General features: G+C 47.0%; 1 protein-coding gene across 3 annotated transcripts in view; it reads left to right on the top strand.

Moving 5' to 3' along the window:
* The window catches only part of PATJ (PATJ crumbs cell polarity complex component), a 370,230-nt gene that overhangs the window by 300,956 nt on the left and 46,137 nt on the right, over positions 1–23,137 (top strand). For all 3 annotated transcript variants that reach the window (XM_055139113.1, XM_055139112.1, XM_055139111.1), the window contains 2 exons: positions 13,132–13,215; positions 19,458–19,651. In XM_055139113.1, coding sequence (XP_054995088.1) covers positions 13,132–13,215; positions 19,458–19,651 — 278 coding nt within the window. The remainder of the gene's footprint in view (positions 1–13,131; positions 13,216–19,457; positions 19,652–23,137) is intronic.

Raw genomic sequence — 23,137 nt, 5'->3', positions numbered from 1 at the left:
TTCTTCAGGAGGACACCCCCGCACCTCCAGGGCTGCTGTCCTATGAGGTTAGGATTCCCACATGGCCTTGGGCTACTCACAGCCAGTAACTCCGATGACGATGAAGATGAGACCCAGCACTTGTTTAATGACTTCACTTCCTGAGTTTTGTTTTTTATTTTGGGTCCCTCCTGGCAGTGCTCGGGGATTATTCCTGGCTCTGCACTCAAGGAGCCTTTATTTGTTCTTTCTGTTTGTTTGTCTTTGTTTTGTTTGGGGGCCACACCCGGCAATGCACAGAGGTAACTCCTGGCTCTGCACTCAGGAATTACTCCTGGTGGTGCGTGAGAGGCGTCATATAGGGTGCCAGGGATCCAACCTGGGTCAGCTGCATGCAAGGCAAGCATTTTAACTCCAGTGCTCCTTGTGGTCCCCCTTAGAGCCCTGCACCGTGTCTTTAAGCCTCTCCCTGAGCCCATCTCAGACACATTTGTTTCCAGTGCCCCAGCGCCTCCCACTGCTCGTCTCTTACACATTTGCCTGATGATTAGACGTTTCATTCCAGTGTGCTCAGAAGTGAAATGTAGCTCTCCAGTGTTGCTTATTGGAGCTCTTTTATCACTAATCTTGTAGATTCTGGAGAAGGGAAAGAAACACTTAAGAAACAAGTTATCCTAGAGCGTTGATGGATTTGAAGTGCCCTTGGGATGGAGCCTGGGAATTGGAGATAGGAGCCTCAGGGGACCTCCTTGTCACACTTCCTCTCCTCATGAGACCCTCGCCGTAGGTCCTGGCTGTGGACATCATGTCCAATCCAGCCTCACGGAGGACAGAGCAAAGTTCTGTGCAGGTCCTGTGACATCGAATCCCAGATCTTTAACTGAGGGACCTGGGCAAACATCAGAACCTTCTGGTTAACGGAGATGTGAAGGAACTAGGAAGGAACTCAACGGGCCAAGCACATGCTTTGCACGCAGGAGGTCTTGGTTTGATCCCTGGAACTTCATGGTCCCTGAACCCCTCCAGGATTGACCTGAGGTAACCCCAAGCAGAGCTACCATGGATCCAACCCCTTCCCCTCACCTCCTCCACCTTCCACCCCACATCTATCCTTTTCTATAAGTGTCTCTCTGGTTCTGAATTCACCTCGTTTACCCCCTCACCGTGTCGTCTGCTTTTGTCTCTCTGTTACCGCTCTTTGAATCACGATCTGTTTTTAAGAATAGAAAGCTATTTTGTATTTTGATTAAGTGTTTTATTTTGCCGTTCCCCTTCCCATGAACTTTGCACGGTCTGTTTCATGAGAAGTGTGGGTTTGCTTTGGCATATAATTCCCCCAGAGCTAAGCCCCCTTTTATCGTTATTGCTTAAGTCATGTATTTTTATACAAAACATCTTATTACCTTAGTTTTGTTTTAAAATCAAAGAAAAGCTTGCATAAAGTATATGAATCACACTGAAAGAATGTTAACGAAGGGTACCTCTGAACGTCCACATTTGGGCATTTCTGATCTTCAGGAATATGGTTGTACGTAAAAATATCGTGCAAGCTGAGTAAAATTTAGATAAATAAGGACCAGATGGAACCATAGGGACTTTTAAACTACAATGCAAATATTATCCTATTTCCTTAAAATAAATCTATATTTCAGTATGAAAAATTATATTCATATTGATGAGTATCAACTTTTTGTGAAACCACACTTGGCAAGCAAACTCCATGTAAAGTAAATATGAAATAGTTTCTTTTTTTGAGTTTGAGAAGAGAAAGCTTTTCAGTCTTGAAATGTGTAACATTTATATATATTTGCAGCAGCTCTTATATTAGCTGTTTTATTGGTGTGATTTTCATTCCATGTTTTTGTTACTTATAAATAGTTGCAGGCATTTGCAGTCCCTGAGTTCGAGTTTTTAGACGGTTTACATAGACCATTGCTTTAAAACACACATACACACAGATGGTGTCCTTGATCCCTATAGAAGAGATCATTTTATCTTTATATTTCTAAGAGTCACTGCCTCATCGCTGACTTAATACTCCTTTATTAATATTCCTTTATGCTGCCTTTGGTCTATTGTTTGAAAGTACTTCAATATTCCGGAGATATGAGCATCTGAGCCATTTTCCTTGAAGGCTTTGGTCCACAGCCTCCACCCAAGGGCATCACAATCGATACATAAAGGTTACTTTGTATAGACTCTGATACTTTTGTAGCAAAATTTGGGGGTGAATTCACGGAGATCTTCACTGTGCTCTGAGATTCTTAGGAAATGTGCATGATGAACCCCATACCCTGAAATTTCTCTGTGAAAATTGGCCTTCTTCTGGTATGCCAGTTAGCAAGAAGCTGGGGTTAGCATCTGAGTAAAGTTTTGTTTCTCTTTGATGAAATTGTTGGTCCATGGCTCAACTTGGGCTGGGCACACCCGTTATATGCTGGAGACCCGAGTTCCATCCATACAGTCCCCAAGCACCACAGAGAGCAAAGCACAAAGCCAGGAGTAGGTGCTGGATACTGCCGGGTATGGCCCAATTCACTGATTAAACTGTAGAGTTTAAATTACTCTAGAAACAATGTGGTTCTGCTGTTTCCCCCTAAGGTGTGGCACATCCAAACAAAGTAGTTCTCGTAGCAACCTTGCGAAGCTGGCTACCCCCAGAGCCGACTTTCCTCCTCTCCCTCATGTCCTGGGTCCTCCCACCCTGGTTGCACTTTATTTTCTTCCTTTTACAGTTTTCCAGTTTTAGGCTCCACCCAGCAAGGTGTTATTTCTGGCTCGGAGCTCAGGAATCCCTCCTGCCGATGCTGGAGGACCATATGGGCTGCTGGGGGTTGAACCCAAGTCTGCGGGGTGCGAGGCAAGTGCCCTCCCTGCTGGACGATGGCTCCAGCCCCCACACTTTATTCTCTAATCACTTTCTAACTGGACTGCAATAGAGAAGGTTGGGTTTTCTTTGTTGTTGTTGTTGTTTAGTTGGTTGATTTTTCAAAGAATCACAAAGGAATTGGGGGCAGAAAAGAATTCTGTCCTAAGACGGCCATCCCTTTATTTCTATACATGTTCAAAAGAAATATGAGTTGTGTGTTATCTGTATTGATCATTGTAACAATTCTGATCAAGAAATGAGTATATAGGGGCTGGAGCGATAGCACAGCGGGTAGGGTGTTTGCCTTGCACGCGGCTGACCTGGGTTCGATTCCCAGCATCTCGTAAGGTCCCCTGAGCACCGCCATGAGTAATTCCTAAGTGCAGAGCCAGGAGTAACGCCTGTGCATTGCCGGTGTGACCCCCCCCCCAAAAAAAAAGCAAAAAAGAAATAAGTATAAATACAGTGTACTGGGGCTGGAGTGATAGCACAGCGGGTAGGGCATTTGCCTTACACGCAGCCTATCCGGGTTCGATTCACAGCATCCCATATGGTCCCCGAGCACCGCCAGGAGTAATTCCTTAGTGTAGAGCCAGGAGTAACCCCTGTGCATCGCTGGGTGTGACCCGAAAAGAAAAGAAAAGAAAAGAAAAGAAAAGAAAAGAAAAGAAAAGAAAAGAAAAGAAAAAAGAGTGATCTCTGAGCACAGAGCAAAGATTAAACCCTGATAACTGGTACATGTGACCCAACCCCTCTGAGCCTCCCCCCACCAATAAAGGCCTGGTCTCAATAAGTAAGTAAATAAATAAATAAATACAGTGTGCTGATATTTATACGAATGCAGTTAGGTGCTATCGGCTTGATCCAAGTGAAGTATACTTTGTTTGAAGCCAATGCTTTCTTCAGCCCGTTTCGTTGCAATAGGTGTTGCAAACAAGGAACATGATCTCTTGCTTGTGTTTTGCCGTGTAAGGCACTCGCCCTGCTTGTGGCCACCCCGGGGCTAGATTCCCAGCGCCACACGGTTCAATTCCTGGCACCACCAGGCGTGATCTCTGAGCCCAGCCAGGTGTGACCCAAAAACACAAAAATTAAAAGCCAGGAATGTCAGCTCTGAAATCTCCCTGGGAACAGTCCTTCCTAAAGGACATCCTGATGGCCACCTCCAGTCCACAGGAGACCCGCGGTTAATTTCCAGAACCTGGCTGCTCCCAGAGCTGGGGCCGGCTATGGCAGCGGTGAAATGGCCTTTTGCTGAGTGCTTGGTGTGTTTTTGAGTCACCGCCCCTGCTCATTGGCAGCTTGCATGGTAAACGGACACGGATGTTGAAATGCCGGCGACTTGGCCTCTGAAGACACGTGACCGCAGGTTGAGGAAATTCTCTTCAGAACTGAAATCCCATCCCCACCCCTCCACCCCAGGAATCTGGGGTTTCTGTGGAGCTCTAATGAGATCGTTAAGGCCCTTGTCATTGTTCTCTCTGAACTAAATTAAATCCTTCTCAGGAGATTCAGAGACATTTACTACCCATTGGAGTGGCTGTTTAGTTATTTAGTTGAATTTACTAATCCTTTTGCCATCTCAAGGCTGACTGGGTAAATTTGTGGTCCCACCAGCCACTTCTTTCTGGGGCCTTTTGTGGGTAACTTTTTTTTTTTTTAATCTCTGACCCAGCTTTTCTCCCTTCAATGTATTTATATGCGTGGGCCATCACCAGTCCTGCTTACAGGTCTATGGACCAGCAGTTGACGGTCAGTCACCGCTCTAACCAAGGTCTTTGTTTAGCAAACTCGTGAGAGCCCACGCTGGGCTTGGCACAGACCACAAAGGGGAAATGGATGTCTTCCCATTCGGAAGGTTCCACTGAGGGTCGGAGGTGGTGCTGGAGTAGACCTAGGAACACAGGTTTGTGAAGAGGTGAGAAATTCCGTAGGAAGAGGGGAGTGAGCAGCCCCTAAAGAGAAAGGCTCATCGCTTTACTGGAGATGGGAATCGAGGAAATTTCATACTCTAGAGGTGGCATTTGGTGAGCTCCTGTACAGTTTCTTTCTTTGGGGTTTTTGGAGCACACCCAACCATGCGCAGGGCTGACTCCTGGCTCTGCACTCAGGAATCACTCCTGGCAGCCTCCAGGGACCATATGGGGTGCCAGGGATTGAACTCAGGCTGGCCACGTGCAAGGCAAATGCCTTACCTGCTCTACTAACGCTCTGACCCCGCATGTACAATTTCATGTAATGCGGGGGGTATCAGGTAACAGAAGGTGTGACCTTCAAGTATTTGGTGTCCCTGTGACTTCCAGAATACAGATGGACAGAACGCCTCCAAACCAGGAAGCTATGTACTGCCTGTGCCCCGTGAGGGAGAGTGTTTGGCTGAGGACAGGGGCTAGAGGGAAATTTTTCAGAGTCTAACACCATACACATGCAGTATCTACACTTGGAAAGAAATATTTCATCTTCGAGAAATAGAGACACTCATAGGATGGCCCCTTAAACATGAATTTCTTGGGCACCTGCTTCTTCCTAATTTCTTCTTTTTTAAATGATATTCCTAACTGCGGTACAAAGGAGTTTTCCTAACGTGTTTCAGACCTAGACTGGTAAGGGAGAAGTCTTTAAGTAATTTTTTCCTTTATGCCTCTGAAATCATGCCCGAGCCTTGTGATTGGGGCAAATCTAATACTTGAGAGATGCTCCAACTCATTGATCAAAAATTTCCCTGGCCCCAGAGCTAGCAGCTCACAATGAGCTCTTCGGGATGGGCAGGGAGCCTGTCGGCCTGGCCTCGGGGCCCGGCATTCCAGCTCACCGCTTCTGTTGTCCCCAAGCAAGCCATCCCTCGGCAACCAAGGGGAAATGGTTTAGATTCCGTGGTAATTGGTCATCTCTAGTGAGACTCAGGTTTGTGCTTTTAGGAGAAACGAATCTGTTTTCTTGGAATGAACAAGCTTTTTGTCTTAAACATCAGCTTATCACTTTATTTTATCCTACAGGAAAAAAGCATCCATTGAATGATATGGGTGTACTAAAACAGGAAGGAAGTAAGAGAGGAAGGGAGGGAGGGAGAGAGAGAGGGAGGGAGGGAGGGAGAGAGGGAGGGAGGGAGAGTGGGAAGAAGGAAGGAAGGAAGGAAGGAAGGAAGGAAGGAAGGGAGGAAGGAAGGAAGGAAGGAAGGAAGGAAGGAAGGAAGGAAGGAAGGAAGGAAGGAAGGAAGGAAGGAAGGAAGGAAGGAAGTGCGTAGGGCTCTGTTTCACACCTTGTATGGGCTAGTCCTGGTGATGGGACCCATGGACCCACTTTCCCCCTCATTTATCCTTTCATTTCCACTTTCCTAATTGGTCATCTTGTTCACGCTTTAAGAAACAGTCTGCTTCAACCCTCAGGGTCTTTGTGGTGGAGTTGAAGAAACCATACTTCAGTTGAATTAAAGCCATATAGAATGTTTCAGGTTAGCTCTGGGATGAGTCAAGCTCAAATATTCAGAGTTTATGAGCAGCTTCCCATAGGAGGAATGAATGCAGAACATAGGCTTTGGGTATTAGATAGTTCAGAGTCGAAATTTCATCTCTTTTATTAGAGGCTGCAAAGACTGGGCTAGATCTGACCCCTGCTGTGTCTCCAGCCCCACCCCCACTATGAATGAAATCAAAAATATTGAACTTGCTTCGTTGTCATGGCTGGCAGTGACCCAGGTGGGAAGCGGGCACTGTCTGTGGCAGAGACATTAAATGAATGAGACGGTGTTTCTTCGTGCCAGGGGCCGGCGTTGTGCACAATGCATAGGTGGTATTGTGAACACCATATGAGAATGAGGATGCTAAAACCTGGAGTGGTTCAGGATCTTTCCAAGCTCCATGGAAAATGTAGCAGGGAGTGAGACTTGGAAAAGCAACCAGAATTTTGCTCAAGAAAGCCGACTCCTTGGGGGCTGGAGTGGTAGCACAGCAGGTAGGGTGTTTGCCTTGAACGTGGCTGACCTGGGTTCAATTCCCAGAATCCCATATGGTCCCCTGAGAACCGCCAGGGGTGATTCCTGAGTGCAGAGGCAGGAGTGACTCCAGTGTATCGCTGGATATGACCCAAAAAGCAAAAAGAAAGCCAACTACAGACACTTCACATAGGTCTCATACATGCCCTTTCCCGAGCAGAGAAGCAGAGACCTGCCCAGAGCAAAGTGATTGACTTTCTTTAGTTCTCCATGGGATGGATGTTATAAACAGTGGCACTGAAGTATTGAAGGGTAAATTAATGTTATTTAAATATGCAGAGATCCTGGGGCCAGAGCAATAGTACAGTGGGTAGCACTTACCTTGCACATGGTTGACCCAAATTCAATCCCCGGCATCCCATATGGTGAGCATCTCTAGGTATAACCCCAAAATCAAAAATTAATAAATATGCAGAGATTTGAAAGGGGGCCACAGAGGTGGGCCTGCCTGGGGTGTGAAGACACACAGAACTGTGCTGACAAGCAGTTTTGTTTGAATAGTTATGAAGCACTGAAATGTCTGAGATTGAATCATGTGTCTACTGGAATACTATGCAGCTGGAACAAAGAATGAAATCCTGTCATTCAGTGCAGTAAGAAAGGAACTAGAGGGCCTTGTGTGAAGTGGAAGAAGTCAGAGGGAGAAAGACAAGTGCTGGATGAATTCACCCCTCTGTGTTTTATAGATAAGTTAACAAAGGAGTATTGAACAATGACAAACCCACAAAACTCCGTTTATGAAGCAGTGAGGGGAGGAGCAGGGGGGACGAAAATTGGACCAGAGGTGACATAGGGACAGTAGTGGAGGGTCCTGGGCACTTTGGGGTCAGGGCATACAGAAACTACATCAAAATCATAACTGTTAGCACTATTTTTTTTTTCTTTTTGGGTCACACCTGGCAATGCAAAGGGTTACTCCTGGCTTTGCACTCAGGAATTACCCCTGGTCATGCTCAGGAGACCATATGGGATGCTGGGATTAGAACCCGGGTTGGCCGCGTGCAAGGCAAACGCCCTACCCGCTGTGCTATCTCTCCAGCCCCTGTTAGCACTATTATAACCAATTTATCTAAACTACAATAATATATATAGCACTGTCGCACTGTTGTCCCATTGCTCATCAATTTGCTCAAGCGGGAGGTACAAGCTTGCAATGATGCAATTTCTGGCAGATATTTCTCTGGACTTAGTTACTAAAATACAGAAATCCAAAACCATGCGGCCGCTAGTGTAGCTGCTCGACCTCATATCTCTTCATTCTCAGCAATGGAAAACAAATTATCAAATGCTTCCTTTTCAGCAGGTCCGACTTTAAGGGGGAGAAACTCCAAATAATAGTGAGTTTTTTGTTGAAATATTGAATGTAATCAAAGTAAAGTGAAAGTAAAGTGAAATTTATCAGTTACACAGGCGGGGTGGTGGGGTGGGGAGGTGGGGGGTGGGGGGAGGTATACTGTGATTCTTGGTGGTGGAATATGTGCACTGGTGAAGGGATGGGTGTTCGAGCATTGTATAACTGAGACTTAAACCTGAAAGCTTTGTAACTTTCCACATGGTGATTCAATAAAAGAAGAAATTCAAAAAGAAATTTGCTCAAGCGGGCACCAGTAACATCTTTATTGTGATACTTGTTACTGTTTTTGGCATATTGAATACACCATGGGTAGCTTGCCAGGCTCTGCCGTGCGGGCGGGATATTCTCGGTAGCTTGCCAGGTTCTCCAAGAGGGATGGAGGAATCAAACCTGGGTCAGCCGCGTGCAAGGCAAACGCCCTACCGCATCAGGGGAGAAAAATGCACATTTCTGATCAACTCCAAAGCTTTTATTTAAAATAATAAAGGTCAATCTTACACAATGACCCATAATTTTATTGAACTGCAATTGTTTTCAAAACAAGAAGTGAAATTTTGGTGTCACCTTGTCAAAGAGAGCCCTGAAAGAGCCGGGTCCAGTATTCTTTTCTTTCATTTTTTTTTCTTTTTGAAGTGCTCTGTCTTACACTGTGAACTGTATGTTCTGGAAAATAAATCAAATCCATTTCTAATTTCTCTGTGGGCCTCCACCTCTGCCCTCTGTCACCTCCGGTTAATGCAAGTGTGCGGACCACAGCTTCCAGGGCCCTCACAGCACAGAGGCTCAAAAATGGAGTCTTGTTCCGTTAACCTCTCTGAGTGTCTCGCGTTTTCTTTCCACTGATGACTTTAGAGAAAGCACTGCAATGTTCAAGAAAAGGACAGGAGTAAAGAGTGGGGGGCGTGCGGGAAGGGGCTCAGCAGGCATGTAGGATGCCCTGGTTTGGTTCCTGGTGCTTGCCCCTCCCCCACCAGCACCACCAAGAGCAGCCACTGAGCAGAGAGCCAGGAGTAGCCTACGAATGTGACTCAAAAATAAATAAGTAGGGGCTGGAGCGATAGCACAGAGGGTAGGGCATTTGCCTTGCATGCAGCCGACCCAGGTTCGATCCCCAGCATCCCATAGGGTCCCCAAAGCACCACCAGGAGTAATTTCTGAGTACATGAGCCAGGAGTAACCCCTATGCATCACCGGGTGTGGCCCAAAAACAAATAATAATAATAATAATAATAAGTAAATGGGGAGTTCTTTCTACAGAAAGTCTCATGACTGAGCCCCGAGTGGTAGCACAATGGATTGAGCACTTGCCTAGTACGTGGCCGACCATAGCTTTGCCACACAAGGCAGTGAATTTAGCATATACTTGGAAGCATTAAGAACCCCCCCCCACACCCCAACACACTTTATTTATACACTGTGGTTTACAAAGTTGTTCGTGATGATTTGTTACAGGCATGTAATATTCCAACCCCAGTCCCACCACCACTGTCACTCTCCGTCCACCATTGTCTTCATTTTCCCAGCCACCCCTCAAGGCTGCCCCCATTGTAGTAAGTTATTTTATATTGCTTGTTACCAATAAATGGCTAACCAAATGATCAAAAATTACTTCCTTAGCAGAAAATTAGTGAAAATTGTTGTATCCTGGGGATATTAAGTCCTTGTCCAAGGAATTACTAAGGTGTTGTTACAAGTTAAGCCATCCCTGTTAATGTATTTGTTCACTGAGGTTGGTTGGCATCTGCATTACATCCCATCCAGTCTGGTGTGCTAGTAGTAGATTGTCGTGCATTCCAGAAAATCCAGAATTTTTAACTGGGCATTATAGCTGGATCTAACTTTTTAACTGGTCTGTGTCTGAGACTTTTTTTTCAGCTAGTTGATCTCTTTCAATATTTATTTATGAGTCTCTGGAGCAAAGCCTACATGATGGCCCAGGTGATTCGTGGGCATGGTTCCAAAAGTACAGGGACGTGGGGGGAGGTGACCCATCCTGACTCCAAGAAGGCCTGGAATTTTCAACCACAGGGACTGAGTTTTTTTTTTTTTTTTTTTTTTTTTTTGTGGTTGGTTTTTTTGTTGTTGCTGTTGTTTGGGTTTTTTTTTTTTTTTTGCTTTTTGTGTCACATCCAGCAATGCTCAGGGATTACTCCTGTCTCTGCACTCAGGAATTACTCCTGGTGGTGATTGGGGGGCCATATGGGATGCTGGGAATCGAATCCGGGTTAGCCACATGCAAGGCAAATGCCCTACCTGCTGTGCTATCGCTCCAGCCCCAGGTCTGAGTTTTTTGACAGGTTTAGTTCTCTGTGAGGTTCAGTCCTGAGGTGGAGACAGCCTGAGGCATGGCGGCAGCTTTGGGATGTGATAGTGAGAGGCTGCCAGAAAGATCATTTTCCTTTGGGGGTCTGGAGAGATAGGACAGCAGGTAGAAGCTTGCTTTGACATGGCCAACCTAGGTAAGACCTCCAGCACTTGATGTGATCCCCTGAGCCACCACCAGGTGTGATCCAATTAATTTTTTTAATTGGTTTTAGGGCCACACCCAACAATGCTCAGGCCTTACTCCTGACTCTGTACTCAAGTACAGCTCCTGGCAAGGCTTGGGGGACCTGTGGGGTGTCGGGGATTGAACCCTAGTTGGGGGTGCAAGGCAAGCGTCCTGTCTGCTCTCCAGCCCTCTCTGCAGACCTCTTATTTTCTGTTTTTTTTTTTTCTTCTCTATACCAAAATTTGTGCTGGGGATTGACTATTTTTAAGGATGCCAGTTTGACTGGAATTCCATCCCCCCAACCCCCTTCTTTGGTTGCATTTTCTGCCAGGATTGTTTCATTTCTCCATTGACTTCTGGTCCATTTAATTGTAAGTCTGGGGCTCCATCCTGCTGGGTGAAGGCAGAATTCAGGCTCTCTTATTTGGGTGCCCTGTGAGTTCTTGGGGTAGCAACGTCTTCCCAAAGTCCCCAGACATGGTGCTTGTCACCAGCTCACACTGGTGATCCTCAAACCCACGTTAAGCTGACAAGGTGGAGAATGGAGAGATAGCACAGTGGGTAGGGCGTTTTCCTTGCACTCGGTGATCTGGGCTTGATTCCAAGCATCCCATATGGTCCCCTGAGCACTGCCAGGAGTAATTCCTGAGTGCAGAGCCAGGAGTAACCCCTGTGCATTGCCGGGTGTTACCCAAAAAGAAAAAAAAAAGAGGGCTGGAGCGAGAGCACAGCGGGTAGGGCGTTTGCCTTGCAGGCGGCCAACCCAGGTTCGAATCCCAGCATCCCATATGGTCCCCTGAGCACCGCCAGGGATAATTCCTGAGTGCAGAGCCAGGAGTAACCCCTGTGCTTTGCTGGGTGTTACCCAAAAAAGAAAAAAGAGAGAAAGCTGACAAGATGCCTTCAAATCCAGGAGTCCCGCTGTTTCCAGGTTCTGGGCTGGGGACCCAGGACATTACTCCAGCAAGACACACCAGACTTGAGCCTCACCCACAGCGGCTGGCCTCTCCCATGTGGCGTCTCAAGTCCCTACTTCTCAGGGATGCACAGATCTGTGTCTTGTCTCCTTTCCTCTCCCTAGGTACTGAGCCTATTCTCCTCCACCTCCTCGGGACCCCTCTGCTTTATAAAAAACCAGAGTGAGGCAGAGACTTGTGATTGCTTTCACTGTCAGCTCCCCCAAATCTCCAAGACAGGGCAATTCCGCGCACGAATGCTGGATGAACAGGAAGAAAAGGGAGCTATAAAGGCTGGGCTAGCTCAAATGAATAGTTTTATTTTCTTTCATTATTTGGAGCTGTTAGCTTACCCCGGCAGCGCTCAGAGGCTCTTCCTGGCTCTTTGCTCAGGAGTGACCCCTGGTGGTGATGGAGGGATCAACCTAGGCTCAGCCACTGGAAGGAAAGTGCCTTCCTTGCCTCCTGCACTCTCTCTCTCTGGCAGTAGTTTTTAACATTGTCTTAGGCAGAGCATCTGTGCCAGTGGTTGTGTCAGGGGAGAGAGCAGGACATGAGAGATAGTTTCTTTCTGTGCTTTATCACATCTTATAATATTATTGCTCCGCCCTTCACATTGATATTGTTATTTCTAGGTGATTAAAAAAAATTGTCGAATCTTTCATTCAAAAGGTACAAATCATATTTTTGACTCACTAATCACAAAACTCTTACTTAACCAAAACATGCTCTACCTTAATAGTCTTCTTTATTTTTTATTTATTTATTTGTTTACTTACGTATTTGCTTCTTGGGTCACACCCAGCAATGCTCAGGGGTTACTCCTGGCTCATGCACTCAGGAACCACTCCTGGCGGTGCTCAGGGGACCATATGGGATGCTGGGAATCGAACCCAAGTCGGCCGTGTGCAAGGCAAACGCCCTACCCGCTGTGCTATCGCTCCAGTGCCCCTACCTTAATAGTCTTCTGATTTTACAGCTAAGAATGCTGAGTCCAGGGCACTTAATTCAGCCAGAATTGTCTATAGGCAGAGTCAGGATTCGAACCCACAGCTCTTATTACCTTAAGTCCTTAAATATTCTTTCTCCAACTCCCTCCTCTGTCCTCCAGCGCCATTTGCTGTCACTCATCCCCAAGTAATGATGCCTGACAGACCTCCTTCACCAGGTCACACATGAACACCCAACCCCTGCTTCCAGTAAATACTGGGACCCATGTCTCAAAACAGATCATTCACCATCAGAAAGGCACCACTGCCTGCCCCTGTCTTTCCCACTGCAGCATCCTGGAGATGTGTGTGGACGGGACAAGTGTACAGATCCCTGAATCGATCATCACCGTATGGGACTTAACTGTAGATCAACTAGAATGCCAAGTTTTGGCAAATAACAAAGTATAGACTGCTACCAAGGATCTGGTGGCTGACTGAAGGAGGAATTTGTGTTGGCTGAGAATTAATCAGAATTTGGTTCCTTTTTTTTTTTTTTAAGGATGCTATAGTTATACATGAAGTCTACGAAGAAGGAGCAGCTGCCAGAGATGGAAGACTTTGGGCTGGTGACCAGATATTAGAGGTATGTGGTTAGGAATTACATTTCATGCCAGCCACTGGGGTTCCTTTGCTGACCTTGATTCAAAAGCCCGTTTAACCTATAACCTATTCACTGTCTGCTCTTTAAGTCCTCCTTATTTCTCTTCCATTAAACACGACCTGTGCTTGGCGCTCTCTCTTTCTCTCTCTCTTCTCTCTCTCTCCCTCTCTCTCTCATCAAATAACTCAGAATCAGAAAATTATCCACTTAAATATCCAAAAACTTTTTAATTAAAAAGGAAATAATGGTTTTCCAGTCTTGACGTCACGTGAGGCCATATACTCCGGCCACAAGAGTCTTTCCTCTCCACTATGCCTCACGAAATGCCCCCTAGGAACACATCCAGACACGTAGCATAAATGCTCATGCCAGGTATTTTAAAGACCTTACTGCAGCTGTGATTTTTTTTTATTCCTCCTAAATCTGTCAAATTGAGGTGCCTGCCTTCGCCTTCATTTTCTAGTGGATTAGTATATTGACTCTTCTCCCTTTCCATGGTAGATGGTATTTATTAAGGATTAAAATGCTTCACTTGCCTCTTTCCAGTGGAACCTCATGCTGCAAAGGCATTAAGAGTGTTCTAAAAAGTGCCGAGGCAGCAGAATTTGAACCCGGGACCGTATAAGGGGAACTGCCATGCCAGGCGTTCTGGTAGGTGGAACTAAAGAGCTTTCTCGCTGGCGTGAAACCTTTAGACAGCATTTCTCTCTCACCGGCGAGTTTAATGGAACAGTTCACGTTTTATGGCGGGCCTGCACACGTCTCGCTTTGCAGCCTGAACGGTGCGCATCGGGAATGACATCACGGGCTTCCATTTCCCCCCTCCTTGGTTCATTTCTGCCTCCCAAGATGAAGCCAGAGGCACACTGAAGGGCCGAAAATGAAGGCAAGAATGAGTTAACGGAGACGCCAAGCTGACTGCAAATTAAATTCCGGGCAAGTTATAGGGTTTCTCTGCAGGCCTTTGCTGTGCTTCGATGCTGGGTTAGGGCATATTCCCAGAACATTCATTAAGCTACAAATGTACGAGGTTAGAAAAATAAACGCAGCCTCGTTGGGAATTGGTTTGACTTCCTTAGCAGGCAACGCCATTTTTTAGTTAGAAAGGTTTTCTTGGTTTCTTTTTCTTTTCTTTCTTTCTTGTTCTTTTTCTTTTTTCTTTTTTCTTTCTTGTTTCTTTTTGTTAGGGTGGGGAAGAAGTGTTCACCTAGATCTTCCAATTAACTGGTATTATAATCGGCTGTAGAGGACAGGTAGATTGAATATTCAAAGATGGGCTAGCAAGATAGTGCAGCAGGTGAGACCCTTGCCTCACATGTGGCTGACCCAGGTTCAGTCCCTTGCCTCACATATAGTCCCCAAAGCACTGCCAGGAAAGATTCCTGAGCACAGAGCCAGGAGTAACCTCTGAGCGCAACCTGGTGTGGCCCCCAAAAAAATAGCAACATAAATTCCAGAGGCATCCATGCACTGATCTGTGCATAACCCAGGAGACCACAAATTATTCTAGAATTCTCACTTGAAACTCAAGCTCATATATCCGTGAAATTGATTGTGACAATGGATGCACAGATATAAAACTACAAATATTCACGGAATAAATGTTATACTCCAGATGTGGGTTAGAAGCAGTCATAACTCGATTAAAAATATTGTCACATCTATATTTGTGCTGGCTGGACTCTCAGCTCTAACTGTTCTCTTCCATGAAGTGTATTCCTGCACACATAGCCACATAGGAACTCGTTAACTTGAAGAATAAGAATTTGCTTTCAGGGGCTGGAGTGATAGCACAGTGGGTAGGGCGTTTGCCTTGCATGCAGCCGACCTAGGTTCAAATCCCAGCATCCCATATGGTCCCCTGAGCACCACCAGGAGTTATTCCTGAGTACAGAGCCAGGTGTGACCCAAAAAAGAAAAAAAAAAAAGAATTTGCTTTCAGTTGAAGGGAAACTTAATGGGTAAGGCAGGGGGATATTTCTTAGCAGTGTGTCCTGTGCATGAGATGCTGGGATCAGTCCACCTCCAAAATAAATCCATGCGTGCAATCATACATACATGCATGCATCATACGAACATTAAAGGGTTAAGTAGGCTATTTCTCTGCACCTGGCCAGATTATCTCCCCTGATGTGGCAGGTGGCCAACACCACTAGCACGGGCGCTCCTCTTGCCTCAGTGGGACCTAATCCACTAGAGCGTATCGTGTGTTTGACTGAGAAGGCTGGATCCCAGGGGTTAAGTTATTTGCCTTGCACGTGGTCAAGCCCAGTTTGAATCTTGGCTCTGCACGCGGTCCCCCAAGTACTGTCAGGAATGATCCCTGATTACAGAGCCAGGAGTAGTGCCTGAGCATCACTGGGTGTCGTCTGAACCCTCCTCCCCTAAAAGTTAGATCTCAGTTGGGTAAAGTCACGTGCTTCCTCTCTGAGCAGCTATCTCCCCCGTTTACACGAGGGCTGGTAATCACGGCCTCTAGGTACCGCTGCACAATGAGGCAAGCTCAGCCTGGGCTTGCAGGTTGCCCCCAGATGACGGCAGCACATTGGGTAGGACAGGTTGAGACCATAACGCGAAGCAACTGTACATCAGCCTTTTCCCAACCAATGCTTTTTGTTCTCTGGCATTGTGTCAGTTGGGCTTCCTGTTGGATTTGTTGTTGTTGTTGTTGTTGTTGGGTAGGGGCAGGGATTTGGACCACACCTGGCACGTGTTCAGAGTCATTCTGAGCAGTGCTTGGGGAATCATTAGTTGACAGACTGGGATCAGCTGCATGCAAGGCAAAAATCTGAATCCCTACATTACCTCTCCGGCCCATTCCCTGGTTTTAATATTGTCCTCTTCAGATTATTTGGACAATTCAAATTTTGCTTACAAAGAGATGGTCAAATTGCTATTTAGCACAGCAAGATTTCTGATTCTGTGAAGAGTCCAGACTGTCTTCATGCTGCCTCTCCTTCTAGGGCCAGTCCCTCCTCTTCCTCTCCTCTTAAGACTGTGATCCCTTTCTAGACTTGGAGTGCATCTAGACTCTAGATGCACTGCCCACATTTTCTTGTTTCCCCTGTGCTCATCTACCCAAAGGGCATGATCCATCCCATTGACAGGTGATGCTTCCTATTGCTTCTTTTCTGTTTTGTCTTAGTTTTGTGTGGGGACCATACGCAGCAGTGGTCAAGGTCGTTTCTGACTCTGTGCTCAAAGGTGACCCCTCGCAATGCTCAGAGAACCACATGTGTTGATAGGGATTGAGCCAGGGTCGGCAGGATGCAAGTTAAGTGTCTTAACCCCTTGACTCTCTCTCCATCCGCCCTGTAACCTTCCCAAGTAGTAGAGAGCACTGTACCCCCACTCTCCTCCTCTGCAATCAGTGTTCTAAATGAATGCTACTCGACATTTTTACCATCATGACCCCTTCTGGCCGTGTTTCCTGCCTGTGACCCCCAAATTCTGTCATGACCCTCTGGCCCTGTGTCTAAACCCCACTTATGTGATTTTTACCAGTGGTTCCCTTGGATATCCTGGGAGGTCCAAGCTACCCCCGGGAAGGTACAGCTTCTGGTTGAGAAGAGCTCTAAATAATGTACGCAAAGCTTCTATTGGGCACTTACGAAGATGCATGCTCCAGTTTTCTAGCTACACCGCACTATTTCTCATAATTGTTAATGTATTCAGTGGGATCTTTTGTTAAGCAGACAAAGAAATATAGACCGTGAACTTGGACATCCCTTTGATTTTGGTAGATATCTTGATGCTGGAATTGAGTGTCAGTTATTTATGTTAATATTATAATTTGACGGCCATGATTTTTCTTAAGAGTACAATTGGTAGTGCCTTTCTAAAGAAGTTTGGAGGCTTAGAGAATCTACCTTCTTCCCATGGTGGTAACTTTTACAGTTGAATAGCAAAAGTGGTCTTGTGTGCCATCTATTGGAATACGGGAAAATACTCAGCTGAGATGCATTTTCTGGGGACATCGTTTTCCCCGTTGTTCTGTGTGTTTGCCCTCCACAAACTCTAAGAACACATTCAGGGTCTAGAGTCCCCGTGACTACAGGCTCTGAGACTAAGTCACCTGCCCACAGCGCCCGTTGCTCCCTGTGAAATGCCCACTGCTGACTTCTCCTGCACCAAGCTACAGTCTAGTCCTGGGCCAAATGCACCACTGGGCATTTCATTTCATTCTCCCAGCACTGGGTAGGCAGTATTGTACTTAGCTATTGATGTGTAATTCATAGATGATAAGTCACAACTTAGCTTGAGTGATGCACATACACTTTCTCCAAGCCAGGAAATGGGGATCAGCACTCCAGCCCAAGTCCTTTGAATTCTGAGATTCAGATTCAATTCTGAAAACGGAGATTCAAGTTAACTTAACAATAAGTCTCTCAGTGAGAGACGTTACTGGTGCCCGCTCGAACAAATCGATGAGCAACGGGATGACAGTGACAGTGACAGAGATTCAAGTGTGGGGCAAGGGTTGGGAACTGAGGGGAGTAGCATGTCACCTGGTGTAACTCAAAAGCTACTCCTGGCTCTGTGCTCAAGGGTCGCTTTCACCGTCCCCAGGGGATGATGCAGGGATGAAGACAGAACCCAGCCTCTCACAGACAATGAAATGCACTCAGCCCACTAAGATACCTCTTCACGCCCCCCAACCCATTTTCTTAACCATTGTTATGCTGAGTATAGTTCATCTAGGTGACTACACAAGCCCACCAAGATAAACTAGAAAAGGAAAAGCAGTTTGAGAGGCTGCTGATAACTCAGTAGGCTAAGCGGGAGTCCAGGGTTCAATTCCAAGCACTGCCTGGTCCCCCAGGTACCACCCGGAGCAGCTCCCCAAGTCCAGAGTTAGGTGTAGCTCATGAACACCACCAGCTCTGACCCCTTATCTTTTTTCCCCACTTTATTTAAACATTGTGGTTTACAAAATTGTTCATGATGATTTGTCACAGGCATTCAGTATTCCAACCCCATCCCACCACACTGTCCCCTTCCCTCGGCCATTGTCCTCATTTTCCCATCCACCCCTCCAGCTGCCCCCATAGCAGGCCCCAAATAATTTATTTGATATTTATTGCTTGTTTCCACTCAGTGGCTAATGGATTATCACAAAAGGTAAAAGAAAATGTATGAAAGTTGTTACATCTCAGCATGGGGACATTAAGCCCTGGTCTGAGGGTTTACTAAGCTGCCGTTTACTAGCTGAGCCTTCTGTGTTAATGTTTTTGTTTATTGAGCTTAGTTGGCTTCTACGTTGCATTCCCATCCAGTTTTCGGGTGCTCCTACTGGGATGTTAGTAGTGTAGAATTTGGAGATTTCTGGAGATTCCAAAAAATTTAGAATATTTATCAGGGCAGTGAGCCCACATGATGACAATGGTGGAATGGGGGTGTGACTTGGAGGCTTCCTGAAGTACATGGGGGTAGGGAAGTTCATCCACCCTGACTTTGAGAAGGCTCGGAATTCTCCGCCAAAACACAAAGCAGTGTACCTGACATTTTCAGCAGTTTGGGTTCTCTGCAAAGCTCAGTCGTGAGGTGGTGCAGTCTGCCTCGCCCGGGAAGCAGCTGTTGGTGTGTGAGCGTGTGGCTGCCAAGGCTTCAGCCGGGTGGGGACTTGGCCTGCCCCCTCCTGAGGTCACCTCAGGGTTCTCTGCCAGGAACCTGTGTCTCCAAGACACTTTTATGGCTAGTTGCTCTCTTTCTCGATTTAATCATGAGTCTCCAACGCTCAGACCATAAGTGAGCTTACATGGCGGCCGTGGCAGGATGGCCCTTTATCAGGGTCGAATTAAAAGGTAAACCGTTTGGGGCGAAGAGAGATTGTAGAGTGCGTAGAGTGCTTGCCTTGCATGCTGACTGCATCCCATAATGTCCCCGAGTCCCTCTAGAAGTGATCCCAGCTCACAAGCCCTGAAGAAAAATTGTGACCCCCCCCCCTCAAAAATAAAGAAAGAAACACATACAGTGGCCGGTACAGTCAGTGATCAATAGGTTTGTTCCAAGTTCCGCAGACAGTGACCCGCAGTTTCTGCAGCCCAGTTCCTGTCCGCGTGACCCCATCAGACGGGTTCACTTGTTCTGTTCTCCACTCCGTGATGGGCGCCCTATTCGCTTTTGCTCAGCTCTTGGACCGGGTCCCTCGGGGGTCCTGTTTCTCATTTCCGCTTCTGCGGGACACGGGCAGAGATGTCTGGTTGGGGGTGCCCCTGCTGCAGGTGAACGGGACCGACCTGCGGAGTGCCAGCCACGAGGAGGCCATCACCGCGCTGAGGCAGACCCCGCAGAAGGTGCGGCTGGTGGTGTACCGGGACGAGGCTCACTACAGGGACGAGGAGAACCTGGACGTCTTCCCCGTGGACCTGCACAAGAAGACGGGCCGCGGGCTGGGCCTGAGCATCGTGGGGAAACGGTAAACCCAACGCCGTGCGGAGCGTGGTGGCCCTTGCCCTCGGAATCAAGGGACTGGTGCTCAGAGAGAAGAAGTCCTCAGAGATAAAGCCAGAGCTCTAGTATGGGGGGGTGGGGGGGCTCTGCCTTGCACACAACCACCCCAGGCTCCATCCCCGGCACCCTGAGCCCACAAGGAGGGCTCCCTGAGCACAGAGCCAGGAGTAGCCCCTGAGCACTGCTAGGTGTGGTTCAAAAAACAAACCCAAACAATGATGTGTGTGTGTGTGTGTGTGTGTGTGTGTGTCAACTAAGATAGGATTGCTAACAGAATATCTGACAGACTTGGATCCTATTTCTGAGTAAAATCTTACCCCACCTCTGCCCCTCAAAAGTGTGTTGTAACACACCCAAGAACTCTAAGCTAACTCTCTCAAACATATGTTTCGTCGCCCATAAGTGCAGTCAGCCAGCAGCTGACCTTGGGTTCCGTGGCCATCAGGCCATCAGGCTGGCAGGGGTTAACTGAACCAAGTAACTGAGGGCAGAGGAGAGGGCTCAAAGGGAGGGAGCTCAGGCTTGATCTTGGTGCGTGGTTGAGCACTGCCAGTAGTAGTCCCCCAGTACCACCAGGTGTGAGCCCCCTCCTTCCCCTGCACACACACACACACACACACACACACACACACACACACACACACGAAGCATCCAGCCAATATCAAGGGATATAAAGGGAAGGTTTGAGACCACCAGGTGTGGGCCCCTCAAAAAATTCCAGGAACAAAGTCGAAAAGAAAAGAGTTCTGGGGCTGGAGAGATAGTGCCACAGGTAGGGCGCTGCTGGCCTTGCATACAACCGACCCAGGTTCAATCCCCACACCCCCTATTAGCCCCTGAACCCCTGGGAGTGAACTCTGAGCACAGAGCCAGGAGTAAGCCCTGAGCACAACCAGGTATGACCTAAAAATCAAGATAAAAAGAAATTTCTCTGCATTGTATACCATGTTAGTTATCAAACAAGTTTCTAAAACTAGTTGAGGATTTATCAGGACTAGCCTAATAGGAGCCAGAGAGGTAGTACAGTGGGGAAGGAGCTAATCTTGCAACACTGGTGACCCTTATTTGATCCCTGACACAGCATATGGTCCCTCAGTTACTGCCTGAGTGATTTCTGAGTGTGGAACCAGGAGTAAGCCCTGAGTACCATGTGGCCCCAAACCAAATCACACTGTCACTGTCATCCCGTTGCTCATCAATTTGTTTGAACGGGCACCAGTAACGTCTCTCATTGAGAGACTTATTGTTACGTTTTTGGCATATCCAATACGCACAGGTAGCTTGCCAGGCTCTGCCACGCGGGCGTGATACTCTCGGTAGCTTGCCGGGCTCTCTGAGAGGGGCAGAGGAATCGAATTCGAGTTGACCTCGTGAAAGGCGAAAGCCCAACCACTGTGCTATCGCTCCAGCCCAGCCCCAAACCAAAGATAAGCAAAATTGGTTGGGGAAACTTGGTTGATGAGACACATTCTTCATGATAGTAGTTTACTAGTTATTTCTATTTTGTCCTCAAAATAATAGCCTGTCCCCAAATTGTTGGTAGATCCTGGCAACTAGACCACCCTTTGGACGTCTCACCCCTAGGACAGGTTTGCAGTGATTGTTCAGAATTCTAGTCGGCATCTCTCTTGGCAAACCCAGCCTCTGTGATTGACAGAGAAGCAGATGGTTGGTTTGCCATTGCCACCCGCGGGTTGATCAGAAGATATGAAAAGGTTAGAAAGAAAATCACTGTTTCAAAGATCTAGTATGTGTTTATTGCAGCAGGACTTCAGGGGTTTCAGGGAATGCTCTGAAAGGCTCTAAATGGGCTTGAGTGTCTTCTACGGAGGAATTCAGATGGGGTTTATGTGCACTGTGTCCTGAGCCTTCACAGAGCCCCAGTGTCCCGCATCAGAGCCCTGTAGTGTTGTTGTTGTTGTTGTTGTTGTTGTTGTTTTCTTTTTGGGTCACACCTGGCGATGCACAGGGGTTACTCCTGGCTCTGCACTCAGGAATTACCCCTGGCAGTGCTCAGGGGACCATATGGGATACTGGGAATCGAACCCAGGTTGGCCGCATGCAAGGCAAACACCCTACCCGCTGTGCTATCGCTCCAGCTCCCAGAACCCTGTAGTTTTTACAGAAGTTATAACAACCAAAGATTAGCATCAGGTACTATGCTCATGTGCCCACCATCTTTTTTTTTTTTAACTTTAATTCCAGAAAACTTCCTTTTGAAAATGTATCTCAGAGCCAAATGCTGGGACAGATATTTCTAAGTAAGATCAGTGAGTGCACAGATGGGTGCAGGCTAAAGAGAGTGCCCACGGGGGGCTGGAGTGGTAGAACAGCAAGTAAGGCTGCTTTGTATATGGGGCTCCCAGATTTTCTCCCCAGTACCATATGCCCCCCCAGCACCACTGGGGGCAATCAAAAGCAAAAACAAAATGGGAGGGCCCGCAGGGTGGCTCAGCGACACAGCACATGCCGTGTTTGCCTGAGACCTGAGTTCCATCACCAGCACTGCAGAAAACAGAAGCAAAGCAGTGAGAAAACCCTAAGTCTAAATAAAGGCCAATTACCAAGGTGTATTAAGTCCAAATCAAAAAGAAAAGCAAAATTAAAACAAAAAATACATTGGGGGTTAGATAGTCTAGTGGGTAGGGCACTTGTCTGGCAGGCAGGCAGCCCAGTTTCCATCCCCAGCATCCCATATGGTCCTCCAAGCACTGCCAGGAGTAATTCCTGAGTGCAGAGGCAGGAGTAATCCCTGAGCATTGCCAAGTATGTGACCCAAAAAACAACAAGCAAGTTGGAGTAATGTCTTTGTGTCTGTGTGTGTGTATACACATATATATGCATGTGTACCATACACACATGATCTCACACCCACATACACAGTGTCTCTTAGGAGAACCCCAAGGAAGAGCAATACCAGTTGCCTCTGAGGCGAGACCAAGGAACAGAGGCAAGAGGGCAACTAGCAAGGGCCCCACTCAGGAATTTTGAGACATACATTTATTTATTCATGAAATAAGTTTGATTAAAACTTTCAAGTAATCATGGCTGGGAAAGGGAGATTGGGAAAGAGACTTCCCCAGCACCATCAGATGCTAATGAAGGAGCTTGTCTCTAAAGGTAAGGGTTAGTACAGTTATGGACTGGAGCGATCGCACAGCGGGTAGAGCATTTGCCTTGCATGTGGCCGACCCAGGTTTGATTCCCAGCATCCCATGTGGACCCCTGAGCACCGCCAGGGGTGGTTCCTGAGTGCAGAGCCAGGAGTGACCCCTGTGCAATGCCAGTTGTGACCCAAAAAGCAAAAATAAAAAAGAATCAGTACAGTTAAAGAGCACTCAACTCCACTTTTTAATGTGAATTTTTATTTATTTTCCTAAAATGATCCTCATTAAGAAATTATGCTCTTGAGCCATTTGCCAATGAACATTGCAGTAGGCAGCAAAGATCG

The sequence above is a fragment of the Sorex araneus genome, chromosome 5 (genome assembly GCF_027595985.1).
Source record: "Sorex araneus isolate mSorAra2 chromosome 5, mSorAra2.pri, whole genome shotgun sequence".
In the NCBI taxonomy this organism is placed as follows: domain Eukaryota; kingdom Metazoa; phylum Chordata; class Mammalia; order Eulipotyphla; family Soricidae; genus Sorex; species Sorex araneus.
The sequence above is the reverse complement of the archived record's forward strand: the minus strand, read 5'-3'. Positions and strand labels throughout refer to the sequence as shown.